Source organism: Pithys albifrons, chromosome 20 (assembly GCF_047495875.1).
Source record: "Pithys albifrons albifrons isolate INPA30051 chromosome 20, PitAlb_v1, whole genome shotgun sequence".
NCBI lineage: Eukaryota > Metazoa > Chordata > Aves > Passeriformes > Thamnophilidae > Pithys > Pithys albifrons.
Window position 1 is genome coordinate 11,301,046 of NC_092477.1, and position 17,313 is coordinate 11,318,358.

General features: G+C 44.8%; 1 protein-coding gene across 3 annotated transcripts in view; it reads left to right on the plus strand.

The window, feature by feature from the left end:
- Positions 1-17,044, plus strand: part of CAMSAP1 (calmodulin regulated spectrin associated protein 1) — a 30,967-nt gene extending 13,923 nt beyond the window's left edge. For 2 of the 3 annotated variants that reach the window (XM_071574600.1, XM_071574598.1), the window contains exons 5-19: positions 531-611; positions 1,559-1,591; positions 4,648-4,789; positions 6,128-6,267; positions 6,365-6,461; positions 6,848-7,025; positions 8,756-8,850; positions 9,230-9,314; positions 9,682-12,118; positions 13,220-13,356; positions 13,447-13,655; positions 13,739-13,841; positions 14,166-14,281; positions 14,512-14,630; positions 14,912-17,044. In XM_071574600.1, coding sequence (XP_071430701.1) covers positions 531-611; positions 1,559-1,591; positions 4,648-4,789; positions 6,128-6,267; positions 6,365-6,461; positions 6,848-7,025; positions 8,756-8,850; positions 9,230-9,314; positions 9,682-12,118; positions 13,220-13,356; positions 13,447-13,655; positions 13,739-13,841; positions 14,166-14,281; positions 14,512-14,630; positions 14,912-15,214 — 4,275 coding nt within the window. In that variant the 3' untranslated portion in view covers positions 15,215-17,044. The remainder of the gene's footprint in view (positions 1-530; positions 612-1,558; positions 1,592-4,647; positions 4,790-6,127; positions 6,268-6,364; positions 6,462-6,847; positions 7,026-8,755; positions 8,851-9,229; positions 9,315-9,681; positions 12,119-13,219; positions 13,357-13,446; positions 13,656-13,738; positions 13,842-14,165; positions 14,282-14,511; positions 14,631-14,911) is intronic. The other variant, XM_071574599.1, reaches the window with a different exon arrangement.
- The last annotated feature ends 269 nt before the right edge of the window (positions 17,045-17,313 follow it).

A 17,313-nucleotide genomic window follows, 5' to 3' on the forward strand; every position in this document is an offset into this window, starting at 1 on the left:
ATTTCTTTTGCAATTTCTTTTCCTTAGGAATGAATAAAGCTGGTAAATTTTAAAATAAAGAAGATAATTAGGAACTAAGTTAGAAAAACTGTAGAAATTGTGTGTGTTTTCAGACAAGCTGCTGTGAGGTGGAGTATTTTGGTTGGTGTTTTTGAGGTGAATCATTGTTTCATGTTAAATAACAGGATAGACTTAATTATTTCTTAATACTGAAACTTTTCCAAGGGCAGCAGTGAAGTTGCTGTAACCCTTTTGAGTGACACCTCAGTCACATTCCAAAGGGAATGTCTCCTTCCAAACCCAGAATTCCCTGGCTGTGATTACAGCTCCTGTTCATGCAGAGTTGCTGGAGGCAACTGTTGTACCGTGTTACTCTGTGAACTTTCATGAACTGACCATTCCATGAGAGGAAGAAAACTGGACTTGTGGAATCATATTCAGATGTATTTTAGTATATTTCCTATTTTAATCTATTTCCTATTTTAATCTATTTCCTATTTTAATATATTTCCTATGCAATCTCCTTTTAGGTGAACCTTAAAATGAGAGAGATAACAGAGAAAGAGATTAAGTTAAAACAACAACTAATGGAAAGTCCAGGGCATCAAAAGGTAAACCCAATTTATCTTTAGTTGTGTGTTAGTGTGTTGGTGATTAATGGATTTCAATACCAGTATTTTCTTTGCCAGAGAAATGTGAGGAGTCCAGTCCTCAGAACTCCTGAGATTCTGTGCATGCATTTTGTTTTGCCTCTGTCTTCAGTGCCCTTTCCTACTTTTGAAGCCCACTGGTATCTTCTCACTTCCCTTTAAGTTTCAGTTGGCTGAAAACAACTTGTTTCAACTTAAAATAACTTGTATCAAGTGTACATGGGTAAATATGACTCAGCTTTCACAGCACAAAATATATATTATATATTTTGAAAGCCCCTGGGACATATTTTTTTTTGCATGGGTTCTTTGTCTATTCAGGTTCTATCCAGTAAAGATACTCTTGGCATTCAAATGTTTTATGTGTGTGTTTGTAGTTTTTTCCAGCTTTTCCCCTTGAAATTAGATCACAATGCACTAATATTGCAAAATAATCACACTTTCATTTCTGGAGAATGTCAAATGTACCTTTCTCAAACAAAATGCCTGTCAGCTCTCTGAGCTCCCAATCTCTGATTACAAAAATTATAAATAATGTGTTCTTTCCTCAAATTGGCATTGCTGGGCAAAGGGGATCCAAGTGTGACATATGAACAAGGCACAATTGTTCAGTTTTCATGTTAGTGACAAAGGTGCCTTTTATAGAAAAGAATATCCTTCAAAAATAAGGAGCAAAAGAGCTGCTTAATTTATAAGTTAACAAGTGGTCTGAAGGATCCCTTTAATTATTTGACTCTATTGACTTTTGGGACTTGTTTTATTATCTTGAAATCTAAATTTCTAGGCTACAACCCCTCTAAAACATGAAAGTGTTTATTGCTGAAGTGCATTTAAGTATTACTGCTTTTAACTTGCATTGCTGATGTTCCTTTCCTATTCCCACGTTCCTTTCCTTGCTTCCTGAGCAGTCTCCTTCCAAATGGTATTGGAAATTAGTACCTGTAAGTGAACTACTTTTACACCAGTTGTCATCCACAAAATCATGGCTTTTTGAACTTCCTCAGAGTGTTTGCTTCCATTAAAATGCTTCTTAGCTGCTCTTTGAAAAGCACCTTTTTTTGTAAGCTTTTGGATCATCAGGCTTTGCTTCCATGCCTGCTCCTTGCATACTGTACAGCATTCAGCATAATCACAGCTCCTCCCAAGTGTTCCCACCCTGCAGGAGTGAGGGGTGTGGAGCAGCAGCAGGAAAACCAGAGAATTGGCAGTTGGAATAGTTGGGGGTTTATAGCAAATGGTGACAGCACTGAGGTGAGAGCAAAGCTGGGCAGCTTAAATGGTGCTTAACCTTGGAATCCATAGTTAAGATCCTCAGTTTGTGCTTAAATAATGCTCTTACATGGCTCCTGCACCTGCTGTGGGGCAGGTTTGTGAGTGTGTCAGGCCCAGGACACTGTTCCTGTTTGGGGTGGGGTGGGGAGGTTGGGCAGACCAGCCTGGACCCAGCGTGGCACTCACTGTGCCCAGTTAGGGAGCCCGAGCCTGGCACGTGGGAGGGGAGGCATTTCCAGGTTGGAACAAAAGACTTGGGTTTCTTTATGCTGGAGTGTCAAAATGGAATATCACTTCCACTGTATTAAAACAAAACCCACCAGAGTTGAGCTTCTGCTACAGAACCCTGCTCTGTTTGGTGTGAGTTTTCCAGGTTTATTGTAACTTGCAGAGGTTTTCCTTTGCTCTGATCCCCTTTCTCCTGCCCTTGCAGGGGTTGGTGTGACACTGTCTGGAGTTGTTGTCTCAGTTGCTGGTTGCAAAGAGCAGTGAGTGCCCTTGGACAGGGCAGGTGGGATGGGGCAGTTCCCTGTCCCTGTGGCCTCTCTGCCTTCCCCCAGAGAGCTCAGTCCTGCTGCTGCCTCCTCCTCCTTGGCCTGAGCCAAATTTCTGGGCTGCATTAAAGGCTTTCAGTGCCTTCAACCAAAGGAAGGAGTAAATAGAAATTGTCTCACTGCTACAGCTCAGTCCTGGTTTACTGGCAGATTTTGCAGTCTCCAAAGTAGTTGTCAGATTCTGTCACTTCTGTGTTTCTTTTTTATTTTGTGATTTTGGGCATTTTAATACAGAGTTGTCTCTGTTTCAGTAGTACCATTTCTGCCCTTTAATGCCTATAAATAGCATTGATTGTGTGCACGGGCAGGAGGGCAACAAACCCCAAAACTCAACTTAGAATATAAGGAAGAATTCAGAGTTTTCAGTATAAAAGCCTGAATGGTTAGAGAATAATAGTTGAGCAAAACACAACGAATTACATTAAGTCCATAAAGCCCCTCTTAGATAAATTTGTGGGGTTTTTCACCAAAGCTCAAAGAAACAAGGAATTCTTAGATATGTTGGTTCTCAGTGTTGACTGTGGTCGGTTTAAATTCCATTTAAGCCTATTAGAAAAGAAGTAATTGTATCTACTTTAACTACAGGAGTAATTAAAGTTTCAGCACAATTTCTGAAGTTTTTTTTTTTTAATATGCTTACTCTAAGTGGCTGAATGCTGACCCTGCTCAGCTAACCAGTTCACCTGAGTGTGCACACTCATTTTCCCAGACCTAAGGGCCACATTTCCAGTGCATAATGGATGTTGCTGATGCCTTTGATTTGTTTGTTGTTTGAATAATCACCATCCTATATCTCACTGTTTCTTTTGTGTAAGCCTGATCTGATGCATGCCATCTCACACTGCATGCTGGAACCAGTGGAATATGCTCGTGTGGTACAGTATCATTCCCATTCCATTTCATATTCATGGAGTGCTCCAGGCTGGGGAAAAAAAAGTCATTTGCACCTGGTAAAAGGACAGGAAAAATTAGCATTAAATACAGAGATAGCTTTGAGTTCCTTGGGAAACTTGAGAGAGCATGTTTTATTGTGCAAAATAAAGAAATGAAACTGGGTTTTATTCCTCCAAGTGATCTTGACTCCTCTGAACAGATTTTTTCACAGCCTGTGCCATCCTAAGTTGCCACATAGGAGAGTGTGTGTTTATGGAGCTTTCCCAGGTTGGCTTGGACACTGTAGGATGCCATTGGTAAAATCCAGCTTCCCTCTGATGATTGAATATGTGATTGGTGTATGTGCCCCTCAGGCAATGCCCAGTGATGCCAAAGCCCTGCAGTGCCCAGGGCTGTGTGTGCAGCCCTGCAGGGGTTCCTGGCAGGCCCTGCAGCTCCTGTTCTGCTGCTCCAGTCAGACACAGCCCCCTGTCCTGTGCACTGGGTGATGAGGGGTCAGCACCCTCAACTTCCCTTGCAGAACCTGCAAGAGGCAATGCCAGGATTTGTTCTGCAGCTCTTTGGCTTCAGCAGCTCCAGATGCCCCCAGGGCTGGGGGGTGGTTTGCCAAAGAGTTTGGGTTGGATTTGTAGTAAATCATGGAGAGTTTTGCTGTTCCTGTCAAGGCCTCCTTGCTCCTTGCTGACCATTTTGGAAAAGGCCATGCATTTTGATTTTTTGCCATGTTCTGAATCTCTCTGAGAGAACTTTGCTGTCTGTGGACGTGGGTAACATATGAGAGATCACCAGCTCATCTGAATTCTTTTTTTCTGTGTTTTGGTTTGGTTTTCCCAAGCTTTAAGGGTTTTCATGTAGTTATCTGTGTCTCTTTCTTTGGATCTGCTGCATTTGTGCATCTGTATGAAAGGATTTTGACTTTAACTGATTCTAATCAGTTAAATGTGTGAATGAAGCAAGAAATCCAGCAGCATGGATAGCTCCCAGTCATGAGGAGACTGACTGGATGAGCAATCTGGTCTAGTGGAAGGGACTTGGACTAAGATGACCTTTAAGGTCCCTTCCCACCCAGACCATTCTGTGATCAAAAGAGAAGCACCATATTCTTCAGAATTGGCTTCCACTGAGAGAAAAGTGCACTTGGTTTGACTTGGAGCAGATGCTATAAAAGATCCACTGAAAAGAGGTTTCAGTGCTTATCAAAAATGCCTTTTTTTGCCTTTTTTCTTGAGTCTTTCTGCACCTTCAGCACCCCGTGACCCCCTGTGCTCTCTCGGCAGGTGCGTTACCGGCGGGACCATCTCTCCAGCAGACAATTGCCCTACTTCCCTCTGCTGGAGGATCTGATGAAGGATGGCAGTGATGGGGCTGCTCTTCTGGCTGTCATACACTACTATTGTCCAGAGCAAATGAAACTGGAGGGTATGGAAGAAAGGGGGAAAAAATAATAAAAGTGAATAAATCTTTGAAAGCTGAACTAGAAATACGTTATCAAATAAAATGCAGCATTTCTGATGGGCCATGGCAGGTTGGAGTCAGGTCACATGTGGAATCTGCATCACTCTCTTTGAAAAATAACCTCTCTTTGATCTTGATTTTTTACTTAGTGTATTTAGAAGACTCTGCTCTGTATATTATGAGCTACAAAATAATCCTTTCTTTTATAGAATTAGATGAAATGGTTTTCTTTGCTCAAGTAACTGAGCTTGGTTTCAATAGACTATAAAAGGAACACTGGTGTTAATTGATAATTCTCATGTAGGAGTACATAGTTGACATTTTAAAATCTAGGGTTTAAAATAGTTTCTCCAAATCCACAGCAATGCAAAGGAAAAAAATCTGGATTTTAAAAGTTTCTCCAAATCCACAGCAATGCAAAGGAAAAAAACCTGGATTTTTAAAATAGTTTCTCCAAATCCACAGCAATGCAAAGGAAAAAAACCTGGATTTTCAAAATAGTTTCTCCAAATCCACAGCAATGCAAAGGAAAAAAACCTGGATTTTTAAAATAGTTTCTCCAAATCCACAGCAATGCAAAGGAAAAAAATCTGGATTTTAAAAGTTTCTCCAAATCCACAGCAATGCAAAGGAAAAAAAATCTGGATTTTAAAATAGTTTCTCCAAATCCTCAGCAATGCAAAGGAAAAAAACCTGGATTTTTAAAATAGTTTCTCCAAATCCACAGCAATGCAAAGGAAAAAAAATCTGGATTTTAAAATAGTTTCTTCAAATCCACAGCAATGCAAACATGAGTAGTTCTTCACATAAAATATTTTTATTAATAATTCAGTGTCCTTGTTGCATGAGCTTCTTCAAATCAACATTTTGTATTGGTTTTTGAATTCCCAGACATGTTGTAGCTTGCAGAGCTCCTGAGTGCTTTCAGAAGGAACCAGCACTGAATCCTGGGAATAACCTTTTATTATATGCAAATCAAGATGCCTGGTTTTAATTGCTTCTGTATATTGTCACTCTGTGTGTTCTCTGTACCCTCTTTACCTTCTCTGTTGCTGTGATGAACAGAATCCTCTGTGGATTCAGAACTTAGTGCAGAATTGATACTGTTTTACCTGTGGGGTTTTTCCCCTTTTCCTGTCCCTCTGGTTTTGAACAGACAGAGAAGTGTCACTGGTGGCCAGTGACAGTTCCAGGGTGGTGCAGAGTCTGTGAAGCTCCTCTTTGGAGTGTTTCTGTGAGCTGGGGGTGGAAGGGCAATTCCCTGGAGCAGTCCCATAACTCCCATCCCTCTCCCCTTCCCAGATATCTGTTTGAAGGAGGTGACATCAATTGCAGACAGCCTTTATAACATCCAACTTCTGAGAGAATTCTCAAATGAATACCTGAACAAGTGCTTTTACCTCACCTTGGAGGACATGTTATATGCCCCTTTGGTTTTAAAGGTAAGGAGCATAACGAGGGTCATATTTTTCAATAAAATGTGGGGAAATCGTGAGTGTTTTGTTACTCAGGGGTAATTTTTCTCCTTTTCTGTTCTAGCCCAATGTCATGGTGTTCATTGCAGAACTCTTCTGGTGGTTTGAGAATGTCAAACCAGATTTTGTACAGCCCAGAGATATTCAGGAAATAAAAGATGGTGAGTTTATAACCACTGATAAATGTTAGCATGTTATTTAAAAAATGCTTCCATTGCAATGAAACTGTTGCCCAGTGGTGTTCCCTTTGAAGCTTTGTTTCCACCCAAAGTTTATTCTTGCTGTGGATCTTTGAGAGTAAAAATAGAAGGAAAGTTAGTCCTAGATCCACTTAAGTTCTAATTTCTTTGAATGGGTAATTTTTGAGCAGATAATTATTCCTCTAATTATTTATCTGAAACTTTCCTTCCGTCGAGGTCACCAGCAGGTCTGTATCTTTAACCCTTCACGTTTGAGTGCTGTGCTGTGAGCTTTGCATTGTGCCACCTGCAGTTTGTGTTGCTGTGGTGGCACTGTGGCTGTGCTAACCTTGTCCCTGTGTGCCCAGCCAAGGCAGTGCTGCAGCAGAAGGGCGCCCGTGCCCCCGTGCCCATTTCCAACGCCACCAAGCGCAGCTTCCTGGCCAGTCCCGCCAGCCCCAGCCCGGCAGAGCTGCAGCCCCCAGCCCAGGCAGCCCCCGAGGCCTGCAGCAGGTACTACCTGCACCCCGAGGAGCCCGACTACCTGTAAGTGTGGCCTCTTGGGCCTCTGCCTCACTTCGTGCCTCACTTTGGGGAATTGGAGGAGCTGCTGCCAAATGTTGGCGTTTTGCTACGAACTGAGTGGATCTGGGTTGCAGTTGGGCTTTAAAATAGTCTCAAGTTCACAGAAACACTTTGCTCTGTTCTGTTTGGTCCTTGGCAAGTGCTGCTGAGCCCCAGCAGCTGCATGGCAGAAGCTGTTGCTCTGACACAACACCTTGAGTGTTGTGTTCAGTTCTGGGCCCCTCAGTTCAGGAAAGAGATTGAGGGGCTGGAGCGGGGCCAGAGAAGAGCAACGAGGCTGGAGAAGGGACTGGAGGTGGCACTGAGTGTCCTCTTAAACACCTCCAGGGACAGAGAATCCACCATGTCTTGATCCAACCCCACTGTGATCACCAGCCCAGGGCACAGAGTGCCAGAGTGATCACAGTGGGGTTGGATCAAGGGTTGGATTTCATGATCTCAGAGGTCTCTTCCAACCCAACTGAGAAGAGCAACGAGGCTGGAGAAGGGACTGGAGCACAAGTGCTGTGGGGAGAGGCTGAGGGAGCTGGGGGTGTTCAGCCTGGAGAAGAGGAGGCTCAGAGGTGACCTCAGCACTGTCTGGAACTGCCTGAAGGGAAGTTGTGGCCAGGTGGGGGTTGGTCTCTTCTCCCAGGCACTCAGCAATAGGACAAGGGGGCACGATGGGCTCAAGCTCTGCCAGGGGAAATTGAAGTTGGAGATGAGAAAAAACTTCTTTGCAGAGAGAGTGCTCAGGGATTGGAATGGGCTGCCCAGAGAGGGGGTGGATTCCCCATCCCTGGAGGTTTTTCAGCTGAGCTTGGCCGTGGCACTGAGTGCCATGATCTGGTAAAGGGACTGGAGTTGGACCAAGGGTTGGACTTGATGATCTCGGAGGTCTTTTCCAACCCAATTGATTCTATGATTCTGTGACTTCTGGTTTGGAAGAAATGTCAAACCCTGAAGCTGTTCAAGCTGCTGGTCTTTGCCAGACACATTCTGTAAATGGAGATAGGAAAGCTTGGAGAAGAGAAGGCTCCAGGGAGACCTTGGAGACCCTTCCAGTGCCTAAAGGGGCTCCAGGAGAGCTGGAGAGGGACTGACACAAGGGCATGGAGAGACAGGACGAGGGAGAATTGCCTTCAGCTGAAAGAAGGTGGTGGGTGTAGATGAGATATTAGAAATCCTTCTCTGGGAGGGTGGGCAGGCCCTGGCACAAGTGCCCAGATCAGCTGTGGGTGCCCCATCCCTGGGGGTACCCAAGGCCAGCTTGGAGCAACCTGGTCTAGTGGAAGCTGTGCTGGATGGTCTTTAAGATCCCTTCCAACCCAACCCAGTCTGGGATTCTATAAAAACTTAAACATGATCTGATGTGCAGGAAGGTTAATGACAAGGGCTTTCAGCTGATCTAAATTTGGTGGCAACCAAGAAGTTATTTCAGCCTTTGCTTTGTCTTGAATTTACTATTTACTTAAGTAACATTTTAAATCTAATGTGTTCAGAAACTTAGTTTAATTTCAGGTACTAGGTTTACTTTTATATTGTTACATGTGAAAACTTTTTCTGCTTTTTAAGTAACTACTTCAAAATTAATGATATGAAGTTTTAAAGAGGATGGGGGTAACTGTTATCAGTGTAACTTCATAACTATATAATTTTTCTCATCATAGAAAAAAATCTTGTAGTAATGAATTTTTGCTTTTCTGACTTAGTGGCAAAGGAGGAAGCCCTGCCTTTAGCCCTTCCCATCCACTGCTCCCTTTGAGGCAAAAGCAACAGAAATCTTTGCAGGGAGAAGACAGCCCTGGTGAGCCTACCCTGAGTTTGTGTTCCAACTGCCAGTGACCATCAGTGTCAGTAAAAGTGAATGAAAGTACAAGGACATTTATATGAATGATTTAAAATCGAATTAAACTACAGTCACCCAAGTGGTGAGATGTTGAGCCTGAGTAAATTATCTTTGTGTGCATTAAAAGATTGTAAAGAGCTTTGAAGGAACTTATTGGATTTTAAATTTTGTAGCCTTTGACTGTGTCTATCTTTGGTTGCAGCTGCAGCAAATCTGTTTGCTGCTGCCATCTGTTGGGGAAGGAGGAGGTTCTGTTACTGTGTTTGCTGTTAAATAGTGAGAAAGTGCTTATTTAAAGGCCACTTCTAAACTGTTACCAATTGCAACCCCACCCCAGGTCAGCGGCACCGCTCCAACTCCCTGACCCGTGTGGATGGGCAGCCACGAGGGGCAGTTCTGGCCTGGCCAGAGAAGAAACCCAGGTGAGAGAGGCCTTGAGGCATCGCAGTCCTGCTTCAGGGAATGACACTGGGACAGTTCCATTGTGCTCCTGTGGTGTCACTGCCTTTCAACTGGACTGACAGTCACTTAATTGTGGGGTTTTGTTTTCATTTAATGTACATTTTCAGAGCTGACTGATTTTAGATTTGCAGTTGAAAATACATCAGACATGATTTTCAGGAAGCACTCTTGAAAATGGGGGGATCTGAAGTTGCTCCTTGGTCACTTCATACAGGATGCATTTTTAAAATAAAGCAAAAATTTTTGCTGTCTGTATGATGGTTTTTAATTCAACAAATTGTAATTTGTTGTGCTTAAGTGTCAGGAGACTGTTCTTATCTCTTCCAGGCCTCTGTCTCAGCCAACACCATTTGCTCTTCATCATTCTGCCAGCACTGATGTGGACCCTGGGTCTGGTGACAGCATTAGCCTGGCCAGGTCCATCAGCAAGGACAGTCTGGCCTCCAACATTGTCAATGTGACCCCCAAAAACCAGCCCCACCCCCCGTCAGTGAAAGCCAACGGGAAGAGCTTGCTGAACAACGTGGAGATGGAGGATGAGGACGAGGAGCTCGTTGCAATTATCAGGTCTGAAGAAAGGCCCCCCCGTGGCGACCCTGAGGTGCAGAGCACACCAGGCAGGGTGCCCAGCATCGTGGCCTCAGCCTGGTCCCCAAAATCCAGCAGTGACACTGGGGACAGCAAACCTGAGAGCTTCTACCTGGAGCCCTTAATGCCTGCGGTGCTGAAACCAGCCAAGGAAAAGCAGCTCATCAACAAGGAGGATGAGTGTGGGGAGGGCAAACAAAGGAGTTTTGTGGCAAAGAGGTTGAGTGAAGGACACTTGCCTGTGATCCGCAGGAGAGCGACGAGCAGTCATGGTGAGCATGACCTCAATAGGACTTTTACTCCCATTTCTAGCTCTGATTTCACTCCGGTTGCAGATCCTGGTACTGCAGATCCAGTGGCCCTGGGGGAAGCAGGTTTAGAAGCTTCCAGACCTTTGGCTAGTAGCAGTTTAGATCCTTCCTCTCAGGATGTATCCACTGGAGGATTCTTTCTTCATGCTGCTAAATCTGATGATGAGGTAACGAGTAAAGTCAATCTAAGTTATGTGAAAGGACTCAATTTGCACGTTCAGGACACCACCTGGACTATGGTGAGACAGGACTCCGAGTCGGACCTCTTGGACATGGAGGACGCTGAGCAGGATTTGGTGGTCATAGATGACCATCCCATAGTCACCAAGTACATTGGGGAGGAAGAATCTGCCAAGCTGCAGGAGGACATGAAGGTGAAGGAGCACGAGGACAAGGACGACGCCAGCGGGCGCTCCAGCCCCTGCCTGAGCACCATCTCGCAGGTGAGCAGCGTGTCCGTGGCCAGCGGCAGCGTCCGCATGACCAGCTTCGCCGAGCGCAAACTGCAGAGGCTCAACAGCTACGAAACCAAGTCCAGCACCAGCAGCTCACAGAAGACCACCCCAGATGGGTCAGAAAGCTGCCCAGCACCGCTGACCACGTGGAAACAAAAGCGAGAGCAAAGCCCCAGCAGGCAGAACAGAGACAACGTGAACCTTTTGGCTTCTGAGTTGGTGCAGCTCCACATGCAGCTGGAAGAGAAGCGCAGGGCGATAGAAGCTCAGAAGAAGAAGATGGAAGCCTTGTCAGCAAGGCAGAGACTAAAGCTGGGCAAGGCAGCTTTCCTGCATGTTGTGAAAAAAGGGAAGTCTCCTGATGGCCCACAGCCCCTCAAACCAGAACATTTTGCAAAAGAATATTCTCGGCACAACGGGGAAGACTTAGATGAAGTTTCTTTGGGTTCCAAGTCTGAGGAGTTTCTTGGGAAAGAGGAGGAGAGAGAAGAAATGCTCAATGATTCTCAAGAGGTGGCAAAAGTTAAAATGCAGGAAAGCCTGGCTTTTGCTGAGCAACACAAACCGAAAGACTCTGCTGCTTTACATGATTTGGAAAAGAGTAAAATTATTTCTGTCGCCCTCCTAGAAGACAACGTGACTGAGGTGGACATCAATGAATGTGATCTTTCTATTGAGAAACTGAATGAAACAATCAGTACCCTCCAGCAGGCCATCTTAAAGATTTCCCAGCAACAGGAGCTGCTGATGAAATCTCCAACAGTGCCATCTCCAGGAACCAGAAGTAACTCTCAGGACCAAAAGGTAAAGCCTTCGATTCATTTTGTTGAGCCCTTGTCTCCAACTGGAATGAACAGTCTGCGTAAACCCCCCCGGTTTGGCCAGGGGAGGACTCCTCGGTCAGGAAGACCAGCTGATCTGAAAGTCCCTAAGGACAGACAGCAGAACTCAGCACGTGTTAAAACCCCAACACCGAGTCTAGAAAACTTACCCCATCTAAGACCATTCCCACCCAACAGCTTGGCAAAGACCCCCACGGAGATGGGCCTGGAAGGGAGTCCCGACCTTGGAAATGGCTCTCAAGAGAAGTGTTTCTTTGACACCTACAGACTTCATGATGAGAGCAATCAGAGGGCACTTGTTCTCTCCACCTCCAAAGATGCAAATATTCTGTCTGAAATGAGCAAGGAGGTCAATACCAGCTTCAAGGAAACGGGGCTGAATTCTTCCGATGGCTCGGGCAAGGAGAATGTCCCAGTGGATGAGCCACTGAGGAGCAAGGCCAACCTCATTGAAGTAGACTTGTCTGACTTAAAAGCTCCAGATGAAGGAGAACTTGAGAACCAGGATAGCTCCACGGATCTGATTAGTGAAGGTGATCAGAAGTCTGGTGTGGGTTTTTTCTTCAAGGTAAATGCATTGCCTTTCTCTCTTTGGTTGCTGTTTCTCACCCAGCATTAGAACTGTTGGTGTCCACTTTGGTCTCCTGGTGGAACACGGCACACGTGGGCTGCCACATCTGGAGATAAGAAAGCTGCATTGGAAAACAATTACTTGTGGAAAAAGGTGGTTTTGATTTAATGTATGAAATCCTGGTGCTTTTTCACTTTACTGGGAACCAGGAATACCTTGATTTCCTTCTCTTTCCTTGAGTTCCTTTTTCTGTCTGAGAGACAGAAAACATGTTGTAAACATTTCCCTGATTTTGAGCAGCCTAAAAGTCAAAGGCTCTGATGGGGAATTTACTTTTAAGTGAAAAATTACAATCTTTGGTGGAAGAAATGTCTGGTTTTCATGCAGCTTTTGCTTTTGTCCTGTAATGGTCATGTATAGGGCTCATGATGATTAAGTATTAAATTTAAATAAATATTCTAAGTTCACCCCTGGGTCTGGCCTGGGGAAAGGGTTGTTTGTTGTTAAGCTGTTGTGGGTTTAGTACAGTGGTATTTCTTACATTGTGGGGTTGGATGTTCTTTAAATAACATTTTTGCTCCTTCCACAGGAGTCAGAACTGCTCCCAGAGCATTTGGTGGCTTAATTTGTGCTTAGCAGTGATTGTTGTCAATACCCCAAATGTGCTGACATGAGGATACTTTTTAAAGTTTCACTTTGAAGAAGGTCAATCTGGGCTGCCTCAATCTCAGTGAATTTGACTTTGATTTTTTATAGTGTGATTAAATTGACTGATTGTGATTCCACACTGGGCTTATTTGTGCTGTCCATCCTGGCCCACGTGATACTTTCATTGCACTTTGCAGTCCTGGAAGGTTTTGTGATGTTTAAACAAGTCAGAGTAAGATGAGACCCTGTTTTGTCTCCTCACAGACTTGGGGGAACACTAAAACTGTCTCTTAAATTCTCCAGCAACACAAAGTTCTGATTTACACTCAGTGTAAAGATTTCCAGAAGCCACAGCTTATGTTTTCCTCAAATCTCCCTGGAATCTCCTGCTGGCCAGTTTCACATGTTGTCTGCTGTTCCTAAACCTCTGCATCCCTTGGGGCTTTGCAGGATGAGCAGAAGGCAGAGGACGAGCTGGCCAAGAAGCGCGCGGCGTTCCTGCTGAAGCAGCAGCGCAAGGCCGAGGAGGCTCGGCTCAGGAAACAGCAGCTGGAGGCTGAGGTGGAGCAAAAGAGAGATGAAGCTCGGTAAGGACACCTCAAAACCAACATTTCTTTCTGTCTTGAAGTTGAGAAAACCTGTCACATGTTGAACACACCTTTGTGTTTGCCTTTCAGTCGCAAAGCCGAGGAGGACCGGATACGGAAAGAAGAGGAGAAGGCTCGAAGAGAACTTATCAAGCAAGAATATCTAAGGAAAAAACAGCAGCAGATTTTGGAGGAGCAAGGGCTTGGCAAGCCCAAAACAAAGCCCAAAAAACCCAGGCCAAAGTCGGTGCATCGTGAGGAATCTTACAGCGATTCAGGGACAAAGTGCTCCTCCACACGTAAGGCTTGGGTGGGGCTGCTCTCAGCATCTGCCCAGGTGCAGGAGCCAAATGTGTCTGACAGTTTCTCTTGTGTTTTCCAGCTGATAATCTGAGCAGTGCTCAGTCTGGTTCCAGTCTGTCTTTGGCCTCAGCAGCAACAACTGAGCCTGAAAGTGTTCACTCTGGTGGCACCCCCTCGCAGAGGTACAGACAGGCTGTGCCCACTCGCTGGGCTGGGGAACAGTGTTGGGCTCTTTGCCTCAGCTCACTGGCACAGGGGCACACAGGAATGGGGGGCTTCATCTGCTTTATGTGGCTGCCAAGCCCAGTGTTATGGACAGAGCTGCAGGTTGGGTTTGTGTTCCCCCAACAGTCAGAGTTCTGCTTCGATACCTCGCAGGGAGATCCTGGGGAGGAGGAGGGGGAATGGCCTGTTCCAGTCAGGGCCAGCAGCTGCTGAGTTTGTCTGAGCTTAGAGGGACAAACCCCCAAATCTTGGCAGATATTACTCATTTATTTCCTCCCCAGAGTGGAATCAATGGAGTCCCTACCCATCCTGAGCAGAAATCCCAGCAGGAACACAGAGAGAGACTGGGAAAACGCTTCCACAGCATCCTCCATTGCCTCGGTGGCAGAGTACACAGGTGCCTGTTCTGCTTCACTCGGGGGCTTTTGGGAATCCCAGCTCAGGAAACCTGTGCTGAGTCTGATGGGTCACCCTGTGACTTGTGAGAAGTTGCCAGGTGTACTTTGTTCTGTTTAGAATCTCTAAAAGTCATTCTAGAAAAGTATGAGGTTTTTTTTCACTTGGAATGAGAATGTGAATGTTCATAAATGCAGGGGTGAATGATTCTGACTTGTTTGTCTTCCACAGGTCCAAAATTATTTAAGGAACCCAGCAGCAAGTCCAACAAGCCTATTATTCACAATGCCATCTCTCACTGCTGTCTTGCTGGAAAAGTGAATGAGCCACACAAGAATTCAATATTAGAGGTAAACATTGCCATGAGTAATGCCCTCCCAATCAAGTCTGTAATGCTAATTATGCTAATTATGCCACCTCACTGGTGTGTTGTACGAATTCCATTTCCTAAATTGTGCCTGAACTGAGGATCCTTTACCTCTGACTTGGGCTTTGGGAAAACACGATCCTGTATTTAGAGTAAGTTTATAAAGGGACTGAAAGTCAGAGTTAGTGAAAACAGCTACTCAGCTCTCAGTGAAAGCTTCAGGCTGGGCATAATGTGGGTATTTTCCTTGAATTTTTAATGCAGGAACTGGAAAAATGTGATGCCAACCACTACATCATCCTGTTCCGCGACGCCGGCTGCCAGTTCCGGGCACTTTACTGCTACTACCCCGACACGGAGGAGATCTACAAGCTGACTGGCACAGGCCCCAAGAGCATCACCAAGAAAATGATTGACAAACTCTATAAGTACAGCTCAGACAGAAAACAGTTTAACGTGATCCCAGCCAAAACCATGTCAGTGAGCGTGGACGCCCTGACCATCCACAACCACCTGTGGCAGGCCAAGCGCCCCGCGGTGCCAAAGAAGGGCCAGCCTCGGAAATGACACCCAGCCAGCCCCTGGGCACGAGGGCTGCTCACGTGGGATGGCATCACAGGTGACATGTTTACCATTTTCCTCCAGTTTGGTATGAGATGTGCAGAACCATCACCATTTTTTAAGAAGCTTCGGAACAGAGACCGTGGATGGAAGTTCTTGAGGATGAAGGAACTGTCAGTGTTTTCTGTGAAAGATCAACCTGCTGTTACACCCACTGCTCTGACTGCTGTGGCTTGCAGCTGACCAGGGACTGTGCATGTAGCAAGATCTTTGACAAGTGGATTTCCTTTTACTTGAAGCTTTTCATCGGTACAAATTGGGAATCACTGAATTCTCTTCCCTCTCCTCCCCACCCCTCCTTTTCCCTGTCATTATTCTTACAAGTTGGCAAGCCCCAAACTCGGGGGGAAGGATTGAACAGATCTTGGGTGAAGTGCTTTGGGTGTGCTTTGGTTTTTTAAACAGTCTTTAGGGAAATCCTCCTTTCAGACTCTTTCAAGGAACTGTTTAATACATCCAGTTGTTGTACTGTATCTACTGCCAACGTGAGTCCAGCTCTCAGATTTCTGAAAAAGCCCCACCTTGTGCTGCTCAGAGCAGAGTTTACCTGCAGCATCTGTTTAGAATAAGCATTGCAAGGATTGCAAAGCCAGTCTTTTTCTAAAACAAAACAATTGTTCACAGGTGTAAAGAGCTCTGGAATACAATCATGAAGAGGCATAACAGGTGCTATAGCTGGAATGTGCCTGACTGAAGCTCAAGGCAATGGAGCACAGTGATTGCTGATCTCAGTTTCAGGTCGTGTCCTAAGGGTTTGTTTGCTTTAAGAAAGGTGGATTCTGGTAGGTAGAGAACATTTCCACTCTGAGCACGCCACTCCTGTACGATGGTGCACTTAATGATCACAGATTTTAATGTTTTTATTACATCATGAAATGTAATTCTACTTTCTTTGTCCTGTCTTTATTCTGAATGAGCAGCATGCTCTACAATGAAGAGTGTGTTATGTTTTTTATTTTGGGTGATATATTAATATATATTGATTTGTTTTTCTCATTTGAAAGCAGTTTTTAAACAGAGACATTTGCATTTGTTTCAAAAGCCCAAATAAGTCGAATGGCTTGGATTTCTTTTCATGTTGAAATATTAAATCTTGAGTTATGACCTTAAAAGTCTTTGTGTTTCAGCAGATTAAATTTTTGTCTGTGGCAACAGGGTACATTTGCAGTTCCTTTTTTTGTTTTTTTAAACACCTCCATGTCTCATCCTTGGCCCCAGCTGGTTTCCCAGTAGGTTCCTGTAGCAACTCCCTAATTTAATCTGCTCCTCTGTGGTTTGACTCTCCTGCCTGTGGGTCCTGGAGGTCCTGACTTTGGTTTGCACATGTTTACTTTGATTTGAAGTGTTACTTGAATCTGTTTGTCTGGGGTGCAAAGGCCCCACCCCATCCTCGAGGTGGGCCCTGGGCTCAGCCAGTGTAATTCTGACCCCTGAGGGAGAGGAATTCCGGAGAGTTCTGTACATAGTGGCAATTAGGTGTGGAATACATGGGTAGGTAGGGCAAAGTGAAGGTCTTCCAGTGTGGTCTGTCCATGTTTTTCCCCTTCCTGTGCTCCCTGACTAGGCTGCTGCAATTTGTAAATGATGTTGGATAGTTTGCTGCTTGTAAATAATGAAAGGCTTTATGGTTTCTAAAGTGCTGAGTATTAAACACCGTCAGGAGTGGAACTTTTGTTACCATGCTCTCCATGCTTGTGCTTTATTTCTCACTGTTTGATATTATAAACCATATTTATTTTATGAAACACTGAAATTTAATAAAAATCATTAACTGAGTTCCTTTTTATTTCATGTGTACTTTTGTTGGTGTGACACTCCATCCCCTCAGAGAACTAACCTGCTTTAAAGATGTGCTGGTTCTGCTCAGAAAAGCTTCACCTCCATCATTTCTGACCAGACCTTGTTTCTCCTGCCCCTGATTTCAGTGAGCAAGGACTGGAGCAAAAGCCTTTCAGAAATTTGGGAAGTTCTTTAAGGATTTGTTTCATCTTAGGGATTGATTTCATCAGTTTTCAGGCTCTTAAATTTGGCTGCTGGTGTTTGAT